Source organism: Armigeres subalbatus, chromosome 3 (genome assembly GCF_024139115.2).
Source record: "Armigeres subalbatus isolate Guangzhou_Male chromosome 3, GZ_Asu_2, whole genome shotgun sequence".
NCBI lineage: Eukaryota > Metazoa > Arthropoda > Insecta > Diptera > Culicidae > Armigeres > Armigeres subalbatus.
Window position 1 is genome coordinate 344,538,024 of NC_085141.1, and position 16,726 is coordinate 344,554,749.

Consider the following 16,726-nt stretch of genomic DNA (forward strand, 5'->3'; position numbering starts at 1 on the left):
CCGTCACGCCTAGCAATTCCACGCTGTCTCTGGTCAGTACGCAGATAGGGAGTCGGTGGGGTGGTGAACATATCCGGCGGATTGGGCCCATCTGGCTACTCTACTGACCGCAGCCTGGAATTTTCTTCTCAGAATTTTTGGGTTTAAGCAATCAGAAGAATATCGTCGGCGTAGACGATTATGAAGATGTCATGTCTTTAGGAAGATTGGCAAACACCTTCTCCATAGCTATCAGAAACAAGGTAACTGCAATTACCGATCCTTGGGGCACCCCGGTCTTCTCCTTCATGGCTTTAGATGAAGTTGTTTTAGGAACGATCGGTTGATTAGAAAGTTCTTTATGAACTGGAGGAGGTTTCCAGTGATCCCCCAAAGCGCCAACTTTTTCAAAATACCGGGGGTCCAGGTGCGGTTATACGCTTTGGAGATGTCCAGTGAAACTACTTCGGCGTGCTTACCTGAAACTTTTGCGTCTTCGAAGATTTTAGAAAGCGATGCTAGGTAAATGCTGGTTCTCTTACCAGGATGGAAGGCATGTTGACGGTTATCGAGACGGCCATTTTTTTTAAATGCTTCATCAGTCTGCGGTTCACTAGTCACTCTTGGACTCAGGTTCGTGAGTGCAATCGGACGGATCCACTAACTTCGCTAGATGATTCTTGATTTTTGGGAAATGGTACCACTATACTTGATTTCCATTCGGCGGGAAATGTTCTATTCACCCATTCTTTGTTCAGGGCATTCAGGAAGGCGATTTTTCTGTTTGGTGGAGGGTTTTTGGAGCATGGGATAACCAAGATTATCGTGTCTATAAGTTTTCTTTTCTGAGATAAAATGAACCGTGTTGTTACTTAGGCAGTAAACGTTCAAAAGAGAACGAGCTCTATATTTTTACCAAAGCATGAGAATTACTGCTACTGGCCACGCCCATCTTCATTGTAAAGAGGGAGAGGATGGAAGTAAGAGGCCAGTGACTGCGACACTCTCGGAAGTACTACGGAGTTGGATATTGAGGCTGGTATTCGTTGGGTCAGCCAGAAGCTAGCAGTATGACCATGGTACATCATATTAATTAACATACCACGAGAAGGTATCTACCCGGCGTCACTGGAACGGGTAGTGAGTTACAAGTTGTGTCACATAATTATGTGGATAATTACAATAACATTTGTTGATTAATATGAGCTCGAAGTTTTCTGTATAACAGCCCAAGAATGATATAAAACGATCCTAGACGGTGAACTATTTGGACTTACAAAGCTTATACATCTTTGGCAGCGCCATTTGTTTGAAAAATATGTAAGTAAATAAAATAATGAAGAAATTTAAAAAATACGATTTTACCTGTTATTAAACTATGCGGTAATAACAAATTAGAATGAAGTTTCTAAGATTTCGAACTCAACTTGAGAAAAAATATTTTAAGCTCTTTTTTAGTGGAATGTATTCAATCGTCTAAGACGAGTTAAGTAACTCCATTTAATTCCACCAATTATTTCGATATCTTTGCAGATACGTATTTCGTAAGTCGAGTCAAGTACGAGACACCGAAGACGACCACACAGTAGTGGTCGAAATACGTATCTGCAAAGATATAGAAATAATTGGTGGAATTAAATGGAGTTACTTAACTCGTCTTAGACGATTGAACTCAACTTGGCATTCTGAGGATTTTTTTTTAAAACCAATAAAACCATGGTCTTTTATTAGACATCTTGAAAATCTAATAAACTTTAATTTCTAAATGACAGAATTTGGTATTAAAGTTAATTAAAAATGGGTTGCCAAATAATCACGAGTTGCAAAGATTTTCTAATTATTTTTTTTGTTTTATTTTAGATTTTAAAAATCCAACCAATTCATTCACCTCTACAGTCTACACTAGTTTTTTTGTGTATTAATTCTTAATTGTTAATAAACAGAATCGTTTTATAAAAATGTGATATTTCTGAAATAATTTCAATCAAAAAGTTTTGAATTCATAGGCTTGTGGCAGAATTACTTCTGACATAACTTGCTCTATATATTTTTTCGACGGATCCGTCATCGACGCCCTTATCGCTCATTATTCTCCCTGACGTTGAGAAACATCAAAAATCATTGTCATGTGATGAAACTGAGGATGTTCCCTATCTTTGTCACCGGAGGGTATTACGGCTCACCAACAGATGTGGTTCTGGTTCCAATACTCCTCAATTATGTACTCTTTACTTGATATTAGCCTTTCGCATTTTAACAACTTCCATTCGTGAAGAAAAAGATCATAGTTGACACGAATCTTAAATAACCTCACGATTATCACAACACACTTGGAACTTCTTTGGTGCATATTTCCGAAATTTAATATATTGCTACCAGATTCACATTTGGTTGATAATAGTAGGTACAAATGATTTTTATTTCGAACATTTTTACAACAGGCAATGCAAAAATAGTGACTTTAGTGACCATTTTCCGAAAAATAGTGACTTTAGTGACTTTTGGATGCAAATAGTGACTTTTTAGTGACTAGACTCAAAATAGTGACCAAGTCACTAAAAAGTGACTCGCTACCAGGCCTGCAATTCTGCAACCACACTCTATTCACTTAATTATATATGTACATGTTGTCCTTATTAATCTTCCGTGTTCGCACCGAACGTCGAACTTCACTTTCATTTTGTATTGCTGTTGAGACTGTCCTCCGTTTCTTTAAAGGTGGGTAATCAACTAGTAGCGCCTGGGGATGCATTTCTTTTCTAGCCGGAGGTGGAGGAGGGAATCCTAGGAATGGAGGGTCATCATCGGAATCCAACCGATACCTTTTCGTTCGGCTCTCACTTCCACGCTCGGCCAACGATTCCTCCATGATCCGAAGTCTCACCTTACGTTTACGATCATCTTGTCCGGTCAGTCTAATCTGCCCCTTGTGGGCCGAGATCAGATGACTCCCCAACGATATCTGGAATATATTAGTAGAGACTCTTTTAATAAACACAGCCTCTAACCATCTTTCGGTACTAAATATTTTATTATTTCTGTAATAAACCTTGTCCCCTGTTACCAAATTCGAAAAAGGATCGTAAGTCCTCACAACTGACTGAGTCGTAAAACGATCCGGTTCACGTTGTTCCTGAAACTTAGGTACGTCTATTGATTGTGCTAGCTGTTTCTTATATGAACTCTTAGGATTGATTAGGTCCAACGCTGTTTTCGGCTTGTATTTGAAAATCCTTTCCGATGGAAAATCTCCTTCAGTCAAACATGTGTTCCGGTAATTAAATAGGAAGAAGATTAACTTATCAGCAAGATCTAAATGTCTCATATTCTGATCCAGTAAAAACTTTTTCAACACATCTTTTGCCACTCTCACCAACCGCTCAGCTTGCCCGTTGCTCTGTGGGTGATACGGGGGACTTTTCAAAACACAAATTCCTTGCCTCTCAAGGAAAGAGACAAAGTGCTGAGAATTGAATGGTGGGCCATTGTCAGTTACTACAACATCCGGTAGCCCAAACCTAGCAAAAAAGTTAGAAAATTGTCTAATAACTGAAATGACCGTGTTTAAATATACTTAACGATTTCGGATTACTAGGTAGAACAGGGAGATGTGTGTTCATGCACGCTCAAACTAAAACTGAGCTTTCGTATATTCTTGTATCGATAACAGCTTTACTGCGAACGCACACATTTTAAGTGCTGATATAACAGTTCTCTCTCCTTGAGATATTTCTTACATTATTTCAAAACTTTTCAACACTATTATTAATCTATGTACAATCACTAAAATTACAAATTCAATACATAGTAAATTATTCGAAATTACAATTCAATAGTAATAAAAATTATCATTTTTCTTTTGTCGTTTTATACGTCGAGATCGCCTTGGCTGTGATTCCGGAAGATGACCAGATGATTTCTGAAGATTCCCATGATTCGGTTGATCGATTGGCACACTTAAGCCCGATGAAACCTGAACACTAGATGAATCTTCGAACGCTCCATCTCCACTCGAACCTCTTCGCATACAATTATTAGCGCTCATCGGCTGAGAATCGCCGGATGATGGTAACAAACTACTGTTACTTGACGCACATTTAATTGCAGACAAACTATTGCCTGAAGCGTGGTTTGACAAACTATTGCCACCTATGGACGGATTCGACAAACTATTGCCGACCATATTCGTTGACTGCTGCTGTGGATCATAAATGAATGAATCTGAGGCAAAACCATAAAAATCGCTATCGTCAGAAACATTGTTGTCGACTTCATCATCTTCTCTCCTTCGTTTTCTAGTGGCAGGCTTCCACCCACACACCAATGTTCTAGGTGGTTTGGCTTTAAGTTTCAACTGGTCCCGATGAGCCGTATAAATCCGACCTCCAACCGAGACTTTTAATGTCTTCCACAACCCTGTCTTCCTTCTTGATGTTGGTGTGGTTTATCATCAGTTGACCCCTAAACGAATCTCGCCACACTGGAAAGAAAATGTCCAGCCACTCTCTACCGAACAAAGGAATGATCTCTTTTGCACTTTCTAGCACGACTAGCGGCACTTTCATATGCCGTCCGTTCATCTGCACCGAAACCATTATCTGACCTGCGACGGACAGACGGGCACCATCGACGACTGCGAGCTTCAAATTACACTTGGACAACGGTTTATGTTTGAAGCGCTCACTGTATGTTTGCCTGCTTATTATAGAAACGGCAGATCCACTGTCCACTTCCATTTGAAGGAATGTATCGTCGACACCTGTTTCGATGAGACACGGACCGCTGGATCGTTGAGTAGAAGATATCATCAATACATCCATTTCCTCTTCAGAGTCCGATTGGGCCGCTCTTCTCAATCTCTCCGAAAGATCCGTTTTTTGCTAAGACTGCAACTGACTTGATGGACGGCTTTTGATGTTTTAAATCAAAACAGTATTTACGCGTATGTCCTTTTCTACGGCAATAATTGCAGAAATAAACCTTTTGTCTTTTCTCGGAGTAGAAAGGCTCCTACTACGACTACGACTTCTAGTATCGCGATAGCTATGACGGTCACGACCTCTATAACGACCATGTGACCTTGTAGGTGTCGGCGATCGTTGAAATCCCACCTTTTTGTCCCGAGACGCTCAACCACACTTATTCTGGCCGGCTCCTCGTTGATGAAGGTTGCACGTTCAACTGCTTGTTCGCGATTCACAATAATTTTCTCCGCCTTCGCAAGAGTCAATTCCTCCTCATCCAGCAGCCGTTCTTGAAGTAGCTTACTGGATACACCGCACACCAATCTGTCCTGAATTGCCACGTCCTTGAACGTCCTGAAATTGCAGTATTCGGCCAGTTGCTTAACCGAAAGCACAAAGTCTACCGCTTTCTCATTAGGTTTTTGACTACGGAGTAGAACTTGACCTGCTGTACCAGATCACTTTCGCTTTTGTCATACCTTTTTTTAAGCGAATCCGTTAGATCTTTAAGTTCTATATCAGCAAGATCCCTACCAGGAAACAAAAGTTTCAGTTCCGAATAAACCTCGGTCCCACAAGATGCAAGAAAGGTTGCTTTGTGCTCATCAGCTGGAACTTTCTGGTGCAATAAGATCCAATTTAATTGTTCTAAGTACTGAGCGAACGGAATAGTACCAGGAACATATGGTTCAACACTATTCACCAACGGCATGTCTCTTGAAAAAATCGAACAAACAAAACACACAAACTATAAATATTCCAACAGTCAAACTTTGGTATTAAATAAGATCAAATTCAAAAACTTTAATTGAGATTTACTATTCAATAAACTGGTTTCAAGGTTTACTATTCAATAAACTGCCAAATAATTTACAAACCTTAAACGAATGTATCTCAATTAAACATATTTTAATTATCGAAACAAACAAATCAACCAAAAAACGATATAAAAAATAAAACAGACGTACCTGATTGTAGTGCAACGTATCAACCAAACAGCGATAAACAAATTCCTCTAAACTCACCAAACACAGCAACAGACAAAGTATTTCACGCCACAGTACTCTCTGCTGACCTGAGCTGACCTATGGGCGATTTTTATTATCAATCGTCCTCACAAACTACAATGCCTTTTCATAGAAAAGCAAACGTGATGGCGGTTATTAGCGTAACATTCGCACTTTGCCTAAAAAGATTGTCACTAAACAGTCTCACGTGGTATATGCTATTTTAAGCATTTGTTAACATAAATCGACACTACTTTACAACGCGTTTCAATATAATTTTGTAAACTTTTAGAGTGCAATTTAATAAAATTGGTTACTGCCAACTTATCAACCAAACTTGAGGTTGAGCTGGGCGTCTAACATTAAATTGCACTTTTGGCAAACTACTGCCACTATTCCGTTGCACTAAACCACGCAAATTGAAACTAGTGATATAAATCACGAAATTAACTTTTTTTAACGTTCACCTCGTCGCCACTGAAATGACCGTGTTTAAATATACTTAACGATTTCGGATTACTAGGTAGAACAGGGAGATGTGTGTTCATGCACGCTCAAACTAAAACTGAGCTTTCGTATATTCTTGTATCGATAACAGCTTTACTGCGAACGCACACATTTTAAGTGCTGATATAACAATAACCTTCTCAGCATCAGTACCATGTTTCATCCATTTTATTTCAAGCCATTTGGAGAAGCTATCGATGATTAACAAAAAGGTATGGCGCTCAAAAAAGAAGAAATCTGCGTGAACCCTACTAAATGGCCGGGTTGTAGGAGTCCACTTTGAAGTAATGTTTTGTCCTTGTCCAACAGCCATTCTTTGACAAATACTGCAGTTATTCAAATGATCCTCAAGGTCCTTATTTATACCAAACCAGTATACGCTCCTTCTAGCCAGTTGCTTCATTTTAATTAATCCTATGTGATTGGCGTGAATAAGCTTGAGGACCTGTTGTTGTAGTTTTTTAGGGACCAATACTCTTTCTTGAAACAGCAAACATCCGTCTACTACTTCAAGATCATGGTGCTGAGAATAGATATCTTTGAGATTTCTATCGATTCGCTCTGGCCAGCCATGCCTTATATACCAGATTATTTCTTGCTAGAAAGAGTCAACTTTAGTTTCTTTCGCAATGGTTGAAAACTCTATTGGAAACTCTGGTGAAAAATTCAAGCTATTCACACTGGGAACTTCATAATGCTTGGGAAGCTCAAGATTCAAAGGAAATCTCGAGCAGAAGTCAGCGTTACCCATTTTCTCTGAAGGCCTGTAACAAATCTCAAAATTGTAAATCGCTAAATCCATGACGAAGCGTTGGAGTCTGGTTACATAAATCGTATTCCTTCCTGATTTACCCAAAATTCCCAAGAGAGGTTTATGGTCTGTATAGACAATAAACTTTTGTCCATACAGGAATTTATGGAATCTCTTAATGGTTGAAACGATTGCTAGAGCTTCAAGGTGCAGGATCGGATACGTTTTTTGAGCTGAGTTGAGCGAGAAAGAAGCAAAACAAATAGGCCATTCTGTACCTTCAATTACATGGGATATTACTCCCCCCAAACCATAGGAAGATGAATCTGCACTTACTACTATCGGTAGTTTAGGATTGTACAAAACTAAAAAATTTGCCTCAAGCAACTGATTTTTACAACCATTAAACGCTTTATCACAAGCACTGTCCCACACGAATTTGGTGTCCTTTTTTAGCAATCTGTAAAGGGGGCTCAAAGTTGAAGAGAGATTTCTTAAAAATTTTCCATAATAATTTATTAACCCAAGGAAGGCTTTTAATTGAGTTGTGTTCTGTGGAATTTGAGCATTTTTAATTGTCGCTACTTTGTCAGGGTTAGGTGCTAGCCCCTTGTCCGAAATAATATGACCTAAATATGGTAAACTAGTGACAAAAAACTTACATTTGCTTAAATTTACTTTTATGTTTGCTTTTGACAAACGGTCTAAAACTTCCATCAATCTTGAACGGCATTCTTCTACAGATCTTCCAGCAATTAGCACATCGTCCAAGTAGCAAAATACAAATTCTAAATCTTTCAAAATCGTGTCCATTACCTGCTGGAAGATCGCGGCGCTGGACGAAGCTCCTTGAGGGAGCCTGTTGTATGTATACAGTCCCTTTATAGTATTAATAACTACAAATTTCTTAGAGTTTTCAGAAAGTTTCAGTTGTGTATAGGCATTCGATAAATCTAAGGAACAAAATACTTTACAATCCTCCAACGAGGCAAACAGATCCTTAGTTGTTGTCAAAGGATAGGTGTTTGGTATTAACGCCTTATTAATTGAGACTTTACAGTCAATTGCCAGTCTTAAAGACTCACCCTACCACCACCACTGGTGAAGCCCAAAAGCTAGTTTTGATTGGTGTAATAATTCCATCTTTTCCATTTCATCCAATAAACTTAAAAGTTACTCCTTCAAACGGTAGGGAACGTCATATGATTTTTTAAAAATTGGCTTTTCTTCGCGAAGGACTAAGTCTGCCTCAAAACCGCTGATGGGAGTAGAAATGTTACCATCAAAAATGTTAGTATATTTTGCTTTTATTTCATTTAAAATTATTTCGTCACGAGTCTTTGCGCCATTTATTGAGAAAAACATTACATAGTTTCTGCCTCCATCCATCACAAAAATGTCCAACCAATCTCTTCCTAACAAAGGAATGAAATGGTGGATAGTGTTCAAAACCACAAGCTCCATATGAGCTACTCTTCTGTTGAGCAAAACTTTTACCCTCGCGACTCCAAAAATCTCTAAAGATGATCCATTCACCACTACCAACTTACGGTGACTAGCTTTTATGGGAAAATTTACAAAAAGGTTGAAAAATTCTGTTTTGCCCATCACAGAGACGGCTGAACCACTATCTGCCTCCATTTTAACAGTTTTTCCCTCAATTTCTACATTAAGGAGACAAGGTTCACTTATGTGAGTAATAGATTTGATCATCATACAAGGGTAATCACCTGTAGACTCGCTCCCTGTGTCGTATTCTACTCGCAATCGTTTGAAATAATCGTGCACGCTCTCCGAATCCGAAACCCGGTCCGAACTTTCCTTGACGAAATTCACTGTACCCTTCTGACTATTCTTGAAGCGGAAACAATTCCTTTGTACGTGCCCTTTCTGCTTACAAAAGAAACACGTAAAGTTAGCGTATCTTCCTTTACCGGGAGATCTGTAATTCGAGTCAGAACGTCCACGATCATCCCTGCTATAGTGATCCCGATTTCTGCTTCGCGACCTGTCACTCCTTCCATATGCATCAAATCTCCTTTCGTATCTAGTATCACGCCGGCCTAACCGAAATCTAACGGAATTCACAGTATCCGAATTGATCGCCATCGCTCTAGCTGAGACAAGATCCCGGTTCTTAATCAGTTTTTCCGTCGATTTCAAAATCAAGTTATCCTCATTCAATAATTGCCTCTGTAAATCCTTGTCATATACACCGTAAATCAACTGGTCGCGGATTGCAGAGTCACGGAACTCACCGAAATCGCACTGCTCAGCTAACAACTTAACCGCCAAAATGTAATTTTCCCCGGACTCCGACGGACTTTGAATTCGGCACCGAAATTTGTACCGCTTTGTACTACCTCTGATTCTATTCTATCAAAACGCTCCTTAAGTTTCTTTGTTATTTCTGCATACCTCAGAGTCTTTAAATCAGTGGCAGGGTATAGCAATTTCAGTTCGTTGAAAACTGCCATACCACACAAATTCATGAATAAATCCTTCTTTTTATCCTCCGCTATGGCATTAGCCGATAAAAAATACTCAAAATGCTCTACATAATTGGAAAAAGAGGTATTAAGAACGTAAGGATCAACCACTCCAATCAGCGCCATGCTTTGGCTAAGTATTACTCCGTCTCAAAATCCGAAACAGCTTGTATTGAACTGTTAGCAATCTTTTCGCTCACCCCGGTAATCTTCCAGAACTGCCGTTAATCGTGTCGCTATGGAAGCGCTAGACACTGGTATGACAATGGCGTCGCTATCGCCCGGCTATTTTCACAATAAATAAAACACCATATGCAAATTAGTCACGAAATAGGATAATGGCTTCTTTCAAATCAATCTCTATGCTCTATTGTTCACCAAACAATTACTTTGCAATTACTAATATCAAGAGAGGTACTTCACTCACCATAAAGCTAAATAATAGCGATCCCGGTTCGTGACTACCCTGGACAGCACCACCTCTGTTTCCAACAGGCTTCCTATGGCTCGACACTCCCAATTCCCGCGGCGTTCTCGACTAGCCAGCAACGGCAAATGGCAGCACCAGCAAATGGCAGCAACAGCAAATGGCAGCAACAGCAAATGGCAGCAACAGCAAATACCCCACAAACTCTCCGGATTTCAGTAACTACTTTAAAAACACCTTTTTAAATTATCTTGTACGCGTTGTCAAACTTCACTACTTTAGTTTATCCTCGTCGCCACTATAAGTTTTCTTTTCTGAGATAAAATGAACCGTGTTGTTACTTAGGCAGTAGACGTTCAAAAGAGAACGAGCTCTATATTTTTAGCAGTATTTATGTCATTTCCATGTGTACTACATATCACACTCTTCTTCGTTTATTATTGTGTTTTTCAGCGAAAGGGGTTCGGTTCTTCGAGATCGAATTGCAAAACATCGAACTGTAAATCTTACAGTGTCCAGCGGCAGTACAGGTTTTAGATAGTTTCCATACATTTTTCATATAAACTTAGTACCACCTAAACGTTGACCAATTTGGATAACATTTTTGTCCAGAGTATCAAATACAATTAAATTCAAGGAATCATCAACCAATTTAAAAAAGTATTTTTCAAGCCAACAATGTACAGAGAAAAAAAATCTTTCATTTTCGTTAAGAGATGATGAGATATTCTTTAATAAAGAATAAAAAAATTTTCAATTTTCAAAAACACAAAATACTTTCATAGGGGAACGGTTCGCCACTTCATCGCATAGCTCCTATCTCCATCCCATCAAAAACAAAGCAATGGAAAGGAATTTGATTTGTTTATTATTTTTGTGATTTTTTTCAGCAGTGAGCACGAATGTTGACAAAAAGAAGCGACGATATAAAGAGATTGATATATGTACAGTGAGATGGAGATCGGAACAGTTCCCCTATATAACTAACTATTTTTTTGGTTACCTGCTTAAAAAAAATGAAAAAAATACATGGAGAGTTGAAGGTTCGAAAAACGTTAGAAACAGCAAAATGAAAAGTACTGTAGAGTAAAAGACCATAGTTTTCAAACTATTCAGGTGTGAGAATTATCTGTCCGCGAGTTACTTCAGATGAACGTGCCATTTGGTTCAGGAAGTCTCATTACTTGTGGCTTACATAATACTTACACAATAATAACACTATTGTGTGTTGGCAGGAAAGTACATTCAAAATAATATCATTACATTTTTATTAATAATTAACTATTATCGCCCACATTTCGACTTGCTATCACATGCCTTCAGTGCTCGGTTGAGCGATTCCATAGGGCGGTACTCGTGCTGCAGCCAGGGCCGCACCATTGGTCCAATTAGGGGCTCACAGTTCGGAAGGTAGTCGAAAAACACCTGCCGAAAGCGATCCACATTGGTCCGATAGGGGTCCATCGTGGACCAGAAAAGTCGATTCTCCAACATCTGAACCCGTTTGAATTTGCGATAGAATGCACTCAATTGCTGTTGGGCCTGCAGAATGTTTGAATGAAGGTCAACTAATCCAAGCTTGTTTTCAATAAACTTGCGTTTATCTTACCTTGCGTTCTAAACGAGTTTTGTAGTTCCAGTTGACACGCCCATGCATTCCCAGATCTTTACAAACGGGCCAGCGCATAGCCGTCACACGTGGAATTAACCACTCCCAGAAGAATTTGCTCTCGTGAAGCAACTGGTCTCGATCCCATTTCGAAGGAACAGCTCCGTATCGGTTCTGCATCCATGCGGTGAGGAAGGGTACACGATATGCTTCAGGAAACGTTGCCAGAACATACTTCGGGTGCTCACAGAGCTTCAACAAGGCTCTCTGGAAAATAAAATTTCGATATGTAAAGCTATCACAACAAAACTAATCCCGTACCTTCAAAAGTTGCTGAAGAAATTCCGGATCCTTCGATTCGATGCATTCAAAATCCAGCAAGTCTATCTCGGTCTTCTTCTCTTCCGCTTCTTCGCGCCCTTTCAGGAACCTCTCGTTCCAAAGTTTCAACTCACAGCGCCACATTTCCTTCATACAACGATCGACGGCAGCGCTCTCATCTACATCCCCATTTTCCTCCATTCCAAGCGCAATCCGGATAGCCTTCTTCACCGGACAACCCGGTCGCTGCACATCGTCCTCCAGAATCTTCCGGTAATCGAATTCAAACGGTACCGTCCCACGACAGCAATGGAAATACTTTAGCATAGACTGCTTCTGGTTCTTCTTCAACATGCTTCTCAGGCAGAATATGCCTGGTTCCTTATCGCAGGAACATTGGGTGCCATCCAGAAGCTTTCGCTGACGTTCGAACGATGCCCAACATTCAGGACAGTTGCCCCGTGGAGTAATCATACAGGTTACAACCGAGTCATCGATCAATTTGCGGAGCAATATGTGGATAAGGCGGTTTTCACGTGCCAACTCATCGGATTGCTTTTGCTCGTCTTGAGCTTTTTTAACTTCCTCATTGAGCTTCTCTCTATGAACGAGATAGTTACCCCGTTATAACCCAATGGGATTTGTAGACTGTGATACAGAAATTAATTTGAGCACGATGCTAAATGGCGAAATAAAAACAAATTCACAAATTTCGTGCAAAATACAATCTCATTTCATATTTTTGTATTCTTCCATAGAAGCGAATGAAGACCATACACTCGGTTATAGAAATGATGCACTCTAACTAACTAATGCCATTTAATTGCATATTATTCGGCAACTCGGCCGTACAAAAACAATTTTTTTCTTAAATATCTTGGCTGTGCATATGCACAGCACATGTTTCTAAATGGACAAATTGATATGAAGTTTGCGAAAAAGAATCCACGTGTCTTGGAGGGACTCGAACCCTCAACCTCCTACTCTCTAGATAGGCGTGATAACCCCTACACAACAACACCACTTAAAGGTCTCTTTTGCGGAAAAGACATCAGAATCCGAGTACCAACCTCCACCGCGGTTAGCTCTTTTTTGCAAATTGATAAATATAATGACCTATCAAAATTATTTATAAGTAAATCAGAAAGTTTGAAAATAATCATCATGAAATCTGGTTCAGGTCATCTACGACAACGGAAATAATGTATTTGTCACCTACTTCCTATTCCAACAAACGCTAATTACCAAATAAAGCTCAAGTATCTTTTAATTCAAACTGATTTATCTTTGTTTGCATTCAATATCTTTCTCAGAATGGCTGAGTTTTCCTAAGCAAGTTTTATTTCGAAGTACACGACAAAATACTTCAGGCACGGTTTAAAAAGCCACTTTATGTAAGCAACTGAGTTGAATATATTTTCCTTTTTTAATTCCCAATAGAAGAAAAAAATCTATTTCCATTCTAATATCAGCATTTCGCTGCCAACCGATTCTTCGTTTAAACCGCTAACAATTATCTGTCTCTTTGATGTTTAACTTTTAATTCACAATTCATCTCTTTTAGGCACTACACGAGAGCACATTGCGTCGAATGCGCAATTCTCAATCCGTTCGTTGAACAATCGTTTAAAAGTGTCATAATGACACATTGTCTGACCCCGCGGACATCCAGGAATGTGTACCACCCGCTCTTGGTGACTGAGCATCACATAAGTTCCATTTGAGCACCTGAAAGTAATTGAATCGTACAAGAAAATCTAAATCTCCAATAGTCATAAAACTCACTCTAATTGTGTGAACACCAGGTTCGATGCGAACGCATCGATTTCACTGACCCTCCACTGTCGTTTTCGTTCGAAATCCTTGTGCGTCAGTCGATAATCATCTCGATACAGACCAAGGAAAGCCATGGCCTTGAGGAGCGTTCCTGAATGAGTAAAGTAGAACGTGTAGGGCTCTAGCTCTCCGTTGAATCGTTTCAGCAAGTCCCCAAAGGCACTGCATGCCTGTTCGTATGTCAACTCGTATCCATATCCGTCAATCCAATAGTACTCTAAATCCTCCCCGAATTCCAGCACCTTCACGGAACTTTTATCAAACAACGTACACCACGGTGATGTATACTTTTTATCCCACGCCGTTTCGAAGGCACAAGTCTGATACATCAGATGGATGCTCTCTGCATCCAAGTAAGTGCCTATCTTCTTTGAGATTCTGCCAATAACTTCTTTCATTGGTTTGCTATTGTAGAACAAATCAACCTCCTGAACTGCATCTGGATTTCGTTTTATATCGCTTCTCCATCGCTCGCACAGTTTATAGAATCTTAAAATCGGATCCCGCGAAAGCGCAGTGGGATATTCCACATCCACTGTCCGACCGAACAATCCTAAACTGAAATTCCTTGCACTATTCTCAGCCCGCTCCGTCTTTGTGAATTTGAAATAAAAATTTTCCTTCTGGTAGTCCTTCGGTAACCACTTGCCATATCGTGCACGAAAGCGTTTGCCCATCTGCCGCATTTCATCCGCTCCTTCGGCCACCAGGATCTTTTCCTCTTCCACGTTTAGCGTCGGCCTCCATCGCTCAAACAATTCCAAATCTTTCTTGCACAATTTCCCGTGCTGCAGAATGTCGTCCCGAATACTCACCAAATCCGTGTTCATTCGTTCAATCACCTTTTGCGACGGATTTCGTGTCCCATGCCGAAACAACCCCCACGTTCGCCTAATCTGACATCCTTCGATCCTGTCGAACGGATTGTATCCATCATCACGAAACACATGGCGATAGGGCGTTTTGGTGGCCAACCTCCGGTGGATAGCCACCCATGGTTTCTCCGAGCATGCTTGTCCGAAAACCACCGTTGCCAGCGACACGCAGAAGACGATCAGCAACCGTATCACCAAAGCGGGTGACGAAAGCATTTTATCATTGCTCCTGATGTTGGATCACAGGAAAACAATCCCGGACAAAGGGATTTTTACGCCTGGACGGACGATTGATGGTGATCTGACGATAGCGGTACCACCGTCAAAACAAAACAACACCCTTCTCACTACGTCGTTCAAGAAAATTTCACTGTACATATTATAACGGTAGAGTGTGTGAATGGTTTTATGAATGAAGGTGCATGTATGCGTGAATGGGGCGAAAAATGAAAGAAACATCATTTCGCTAGCGTCCGCTAGGTGGAGGCATTATGTATAATTTGCAAAAGTGTGAGCCCCGGTGTTAAACGGCCCTTTCAATTCCCGCCAGAGAATAAAATAGAAAACGTGTTCGATGTGAAGATAAGAAAAAATATTTTCTCTGGAGCCGAATTTACAAGGAACAGAAATTTCATCTAATAATCCATAGGTACAAATAATAATCTATACAAAAAGTTCCACTATGGGGGAGGGAGGGAGCTCAAAATTACAGAATTTCATGTTACGTAATTTGTGAACAGTGATATTTGAAAATGCTAGAAACTGTTCCTTTTCTATCCAAAGAATTGTTCTCGATGTTAGGTGTGAGTTGTGTTAGAAATCAAGGCTTTTTTGCTCACACGCATTTTTTTTTTTTTGTAATTTATTTATTGTCATAACGGAAGCCTACAGGTTATCCAATATTTTAGGTCAAGAAAGAGACACTAATATTGGAACAAACGGTCGGAATATAAGACAGAGTAGAAGTGCTAATACAGTAGTTTAACTAAATGTAGGTTCTGGTATCGGGTGTGTTATAGAGTCTAGCTTCTATAATTGCCCTATCTTGCCGCGAGTGCTTTCTTAAATTTGCTTATCATTGGTTGTTGTCTGATCGTCAAAGGCAGCTGGTTCCAGTGGACTGCCCCTGCGCTCAAAACACTTTTTCTCTTTGCCGTCGTGTGGTGGGGGATCACGAAAGTACGGGCACGCTCCAGTTGGCCTTTTGTTCAATGTTGTTGGAGATAGACTGGAAGAGTTTCGACATAACCCCGGTGTATGAAACAACTTATACGGTTCTGATAGTTGGTGTCCAAGTCGTGTCATAGTATGACGTTCCTAACTACAGCTGTAGATTCTCTTCGACGGGTGCCGTATACAAAACGAACCGACGATTTCAAGCAACGATTAAGCTGATTGCGGAGTGCTGCTGAAAGTCCCGGGTAGTAGACGACGTCACAGTATGTGAAGAAAGGGATTATCACAGCTTGTACCAACTTCCTACGGGTTTGAACTGACAGTACAGGGGTGAACCTCCGGAAAGTTCGCAGCGTGCTAAAAACTTTTGCCGTTATGTCGTTAATTCATCGGTTCCATTTCAGGTTGCGGTCCATTTTGAGGCCTAGATTCACCACGCAGTCCTTCAGTACAATGAGCTCTCCGCAAAAGGTGATGTTCGTTGTCGGTGTTACTGAGGCCTGCTTGCATAAAACGATCGCCTGCGTTTTTAAGGGTTCGGAAAAAGGGAGTTTCTCCTCGCCCATTGTTTAATTTTGCCTAAATCGATGTTGATGGTTGTGATGCGTTGATCCACCTCCCGAATGGCACCAGATATGTAGATCTGCAGATCGTCGGCATATAGTTGGTAGCTACATCTCAACCCGAGAGGAAGGCTGTTGATTATTATTTATTTATTCAGACTAAGGTCGAAGTGACCTGTGCGGTATATAAGAGTCTTCTCCATTCGACTCGGACCATGGCTA

General features: G+C 40.2%; 2 protein-coding genes across 2 annotated transcripts in view; both read right to left on the reverse strand.

The window, feature by feature from the left end:
* Positions 1 to 1,844: 1,844 nt before the first annotated feature.
* Positions 1,845 to 16,726, reverse strand: part of LOC134225919 (uncharacterized) — a 31,661-nt gene continuing 16,779 nt past the window's right edge. The window contains exons 4-7 of the mRNA XM_062706359.1: positions 12,055 to 12,655; positions 11,734 to 12,000; positions 10,125 to 11,666; positions 1,845 to 2,941 (exon numbers count right to left, since the gene is read on the reverse strand). Coding sequence (XP_062562343.1) covers positions 11,409 to 11,666; positions 11,734 to 12,000; positions 12,055 to 12,655 — 1,126 coding nt within the window. The 3' untranslated portion in view covers positions 1,845 to 2,941; positions 10,125 to 11,408. The remainder of the gene's footprint in view (positions 2,942 to 10,124; positions 11,667 to 11,733; positions 12,001 to 12,054; positions 12,656 to 16,726) is intronic.
* Positions 12,777 to 15,109, reverse strand: LOC134225920 (multiple inositol polyphosphate phosphatase 1). The gene is made up of 2 exons (XM_062706360.1): positions 13,840 to 15,109; positions 12,777 to 13,782 (listed from the first exon to the last, which is right to left on the reverse strand). The coding sequence occupies exons 1-2, from the start codon at positions 14,979 to 14,981 to the stop codon at positions 13,599 to 13,601; spliced, it is 1,326 nt and encodes a 441-aa protein (XP_062562344.1). The 5' UTR covers positions 14,982 to 15,109; the 3' UTR covers positions 12,777 to 13,598.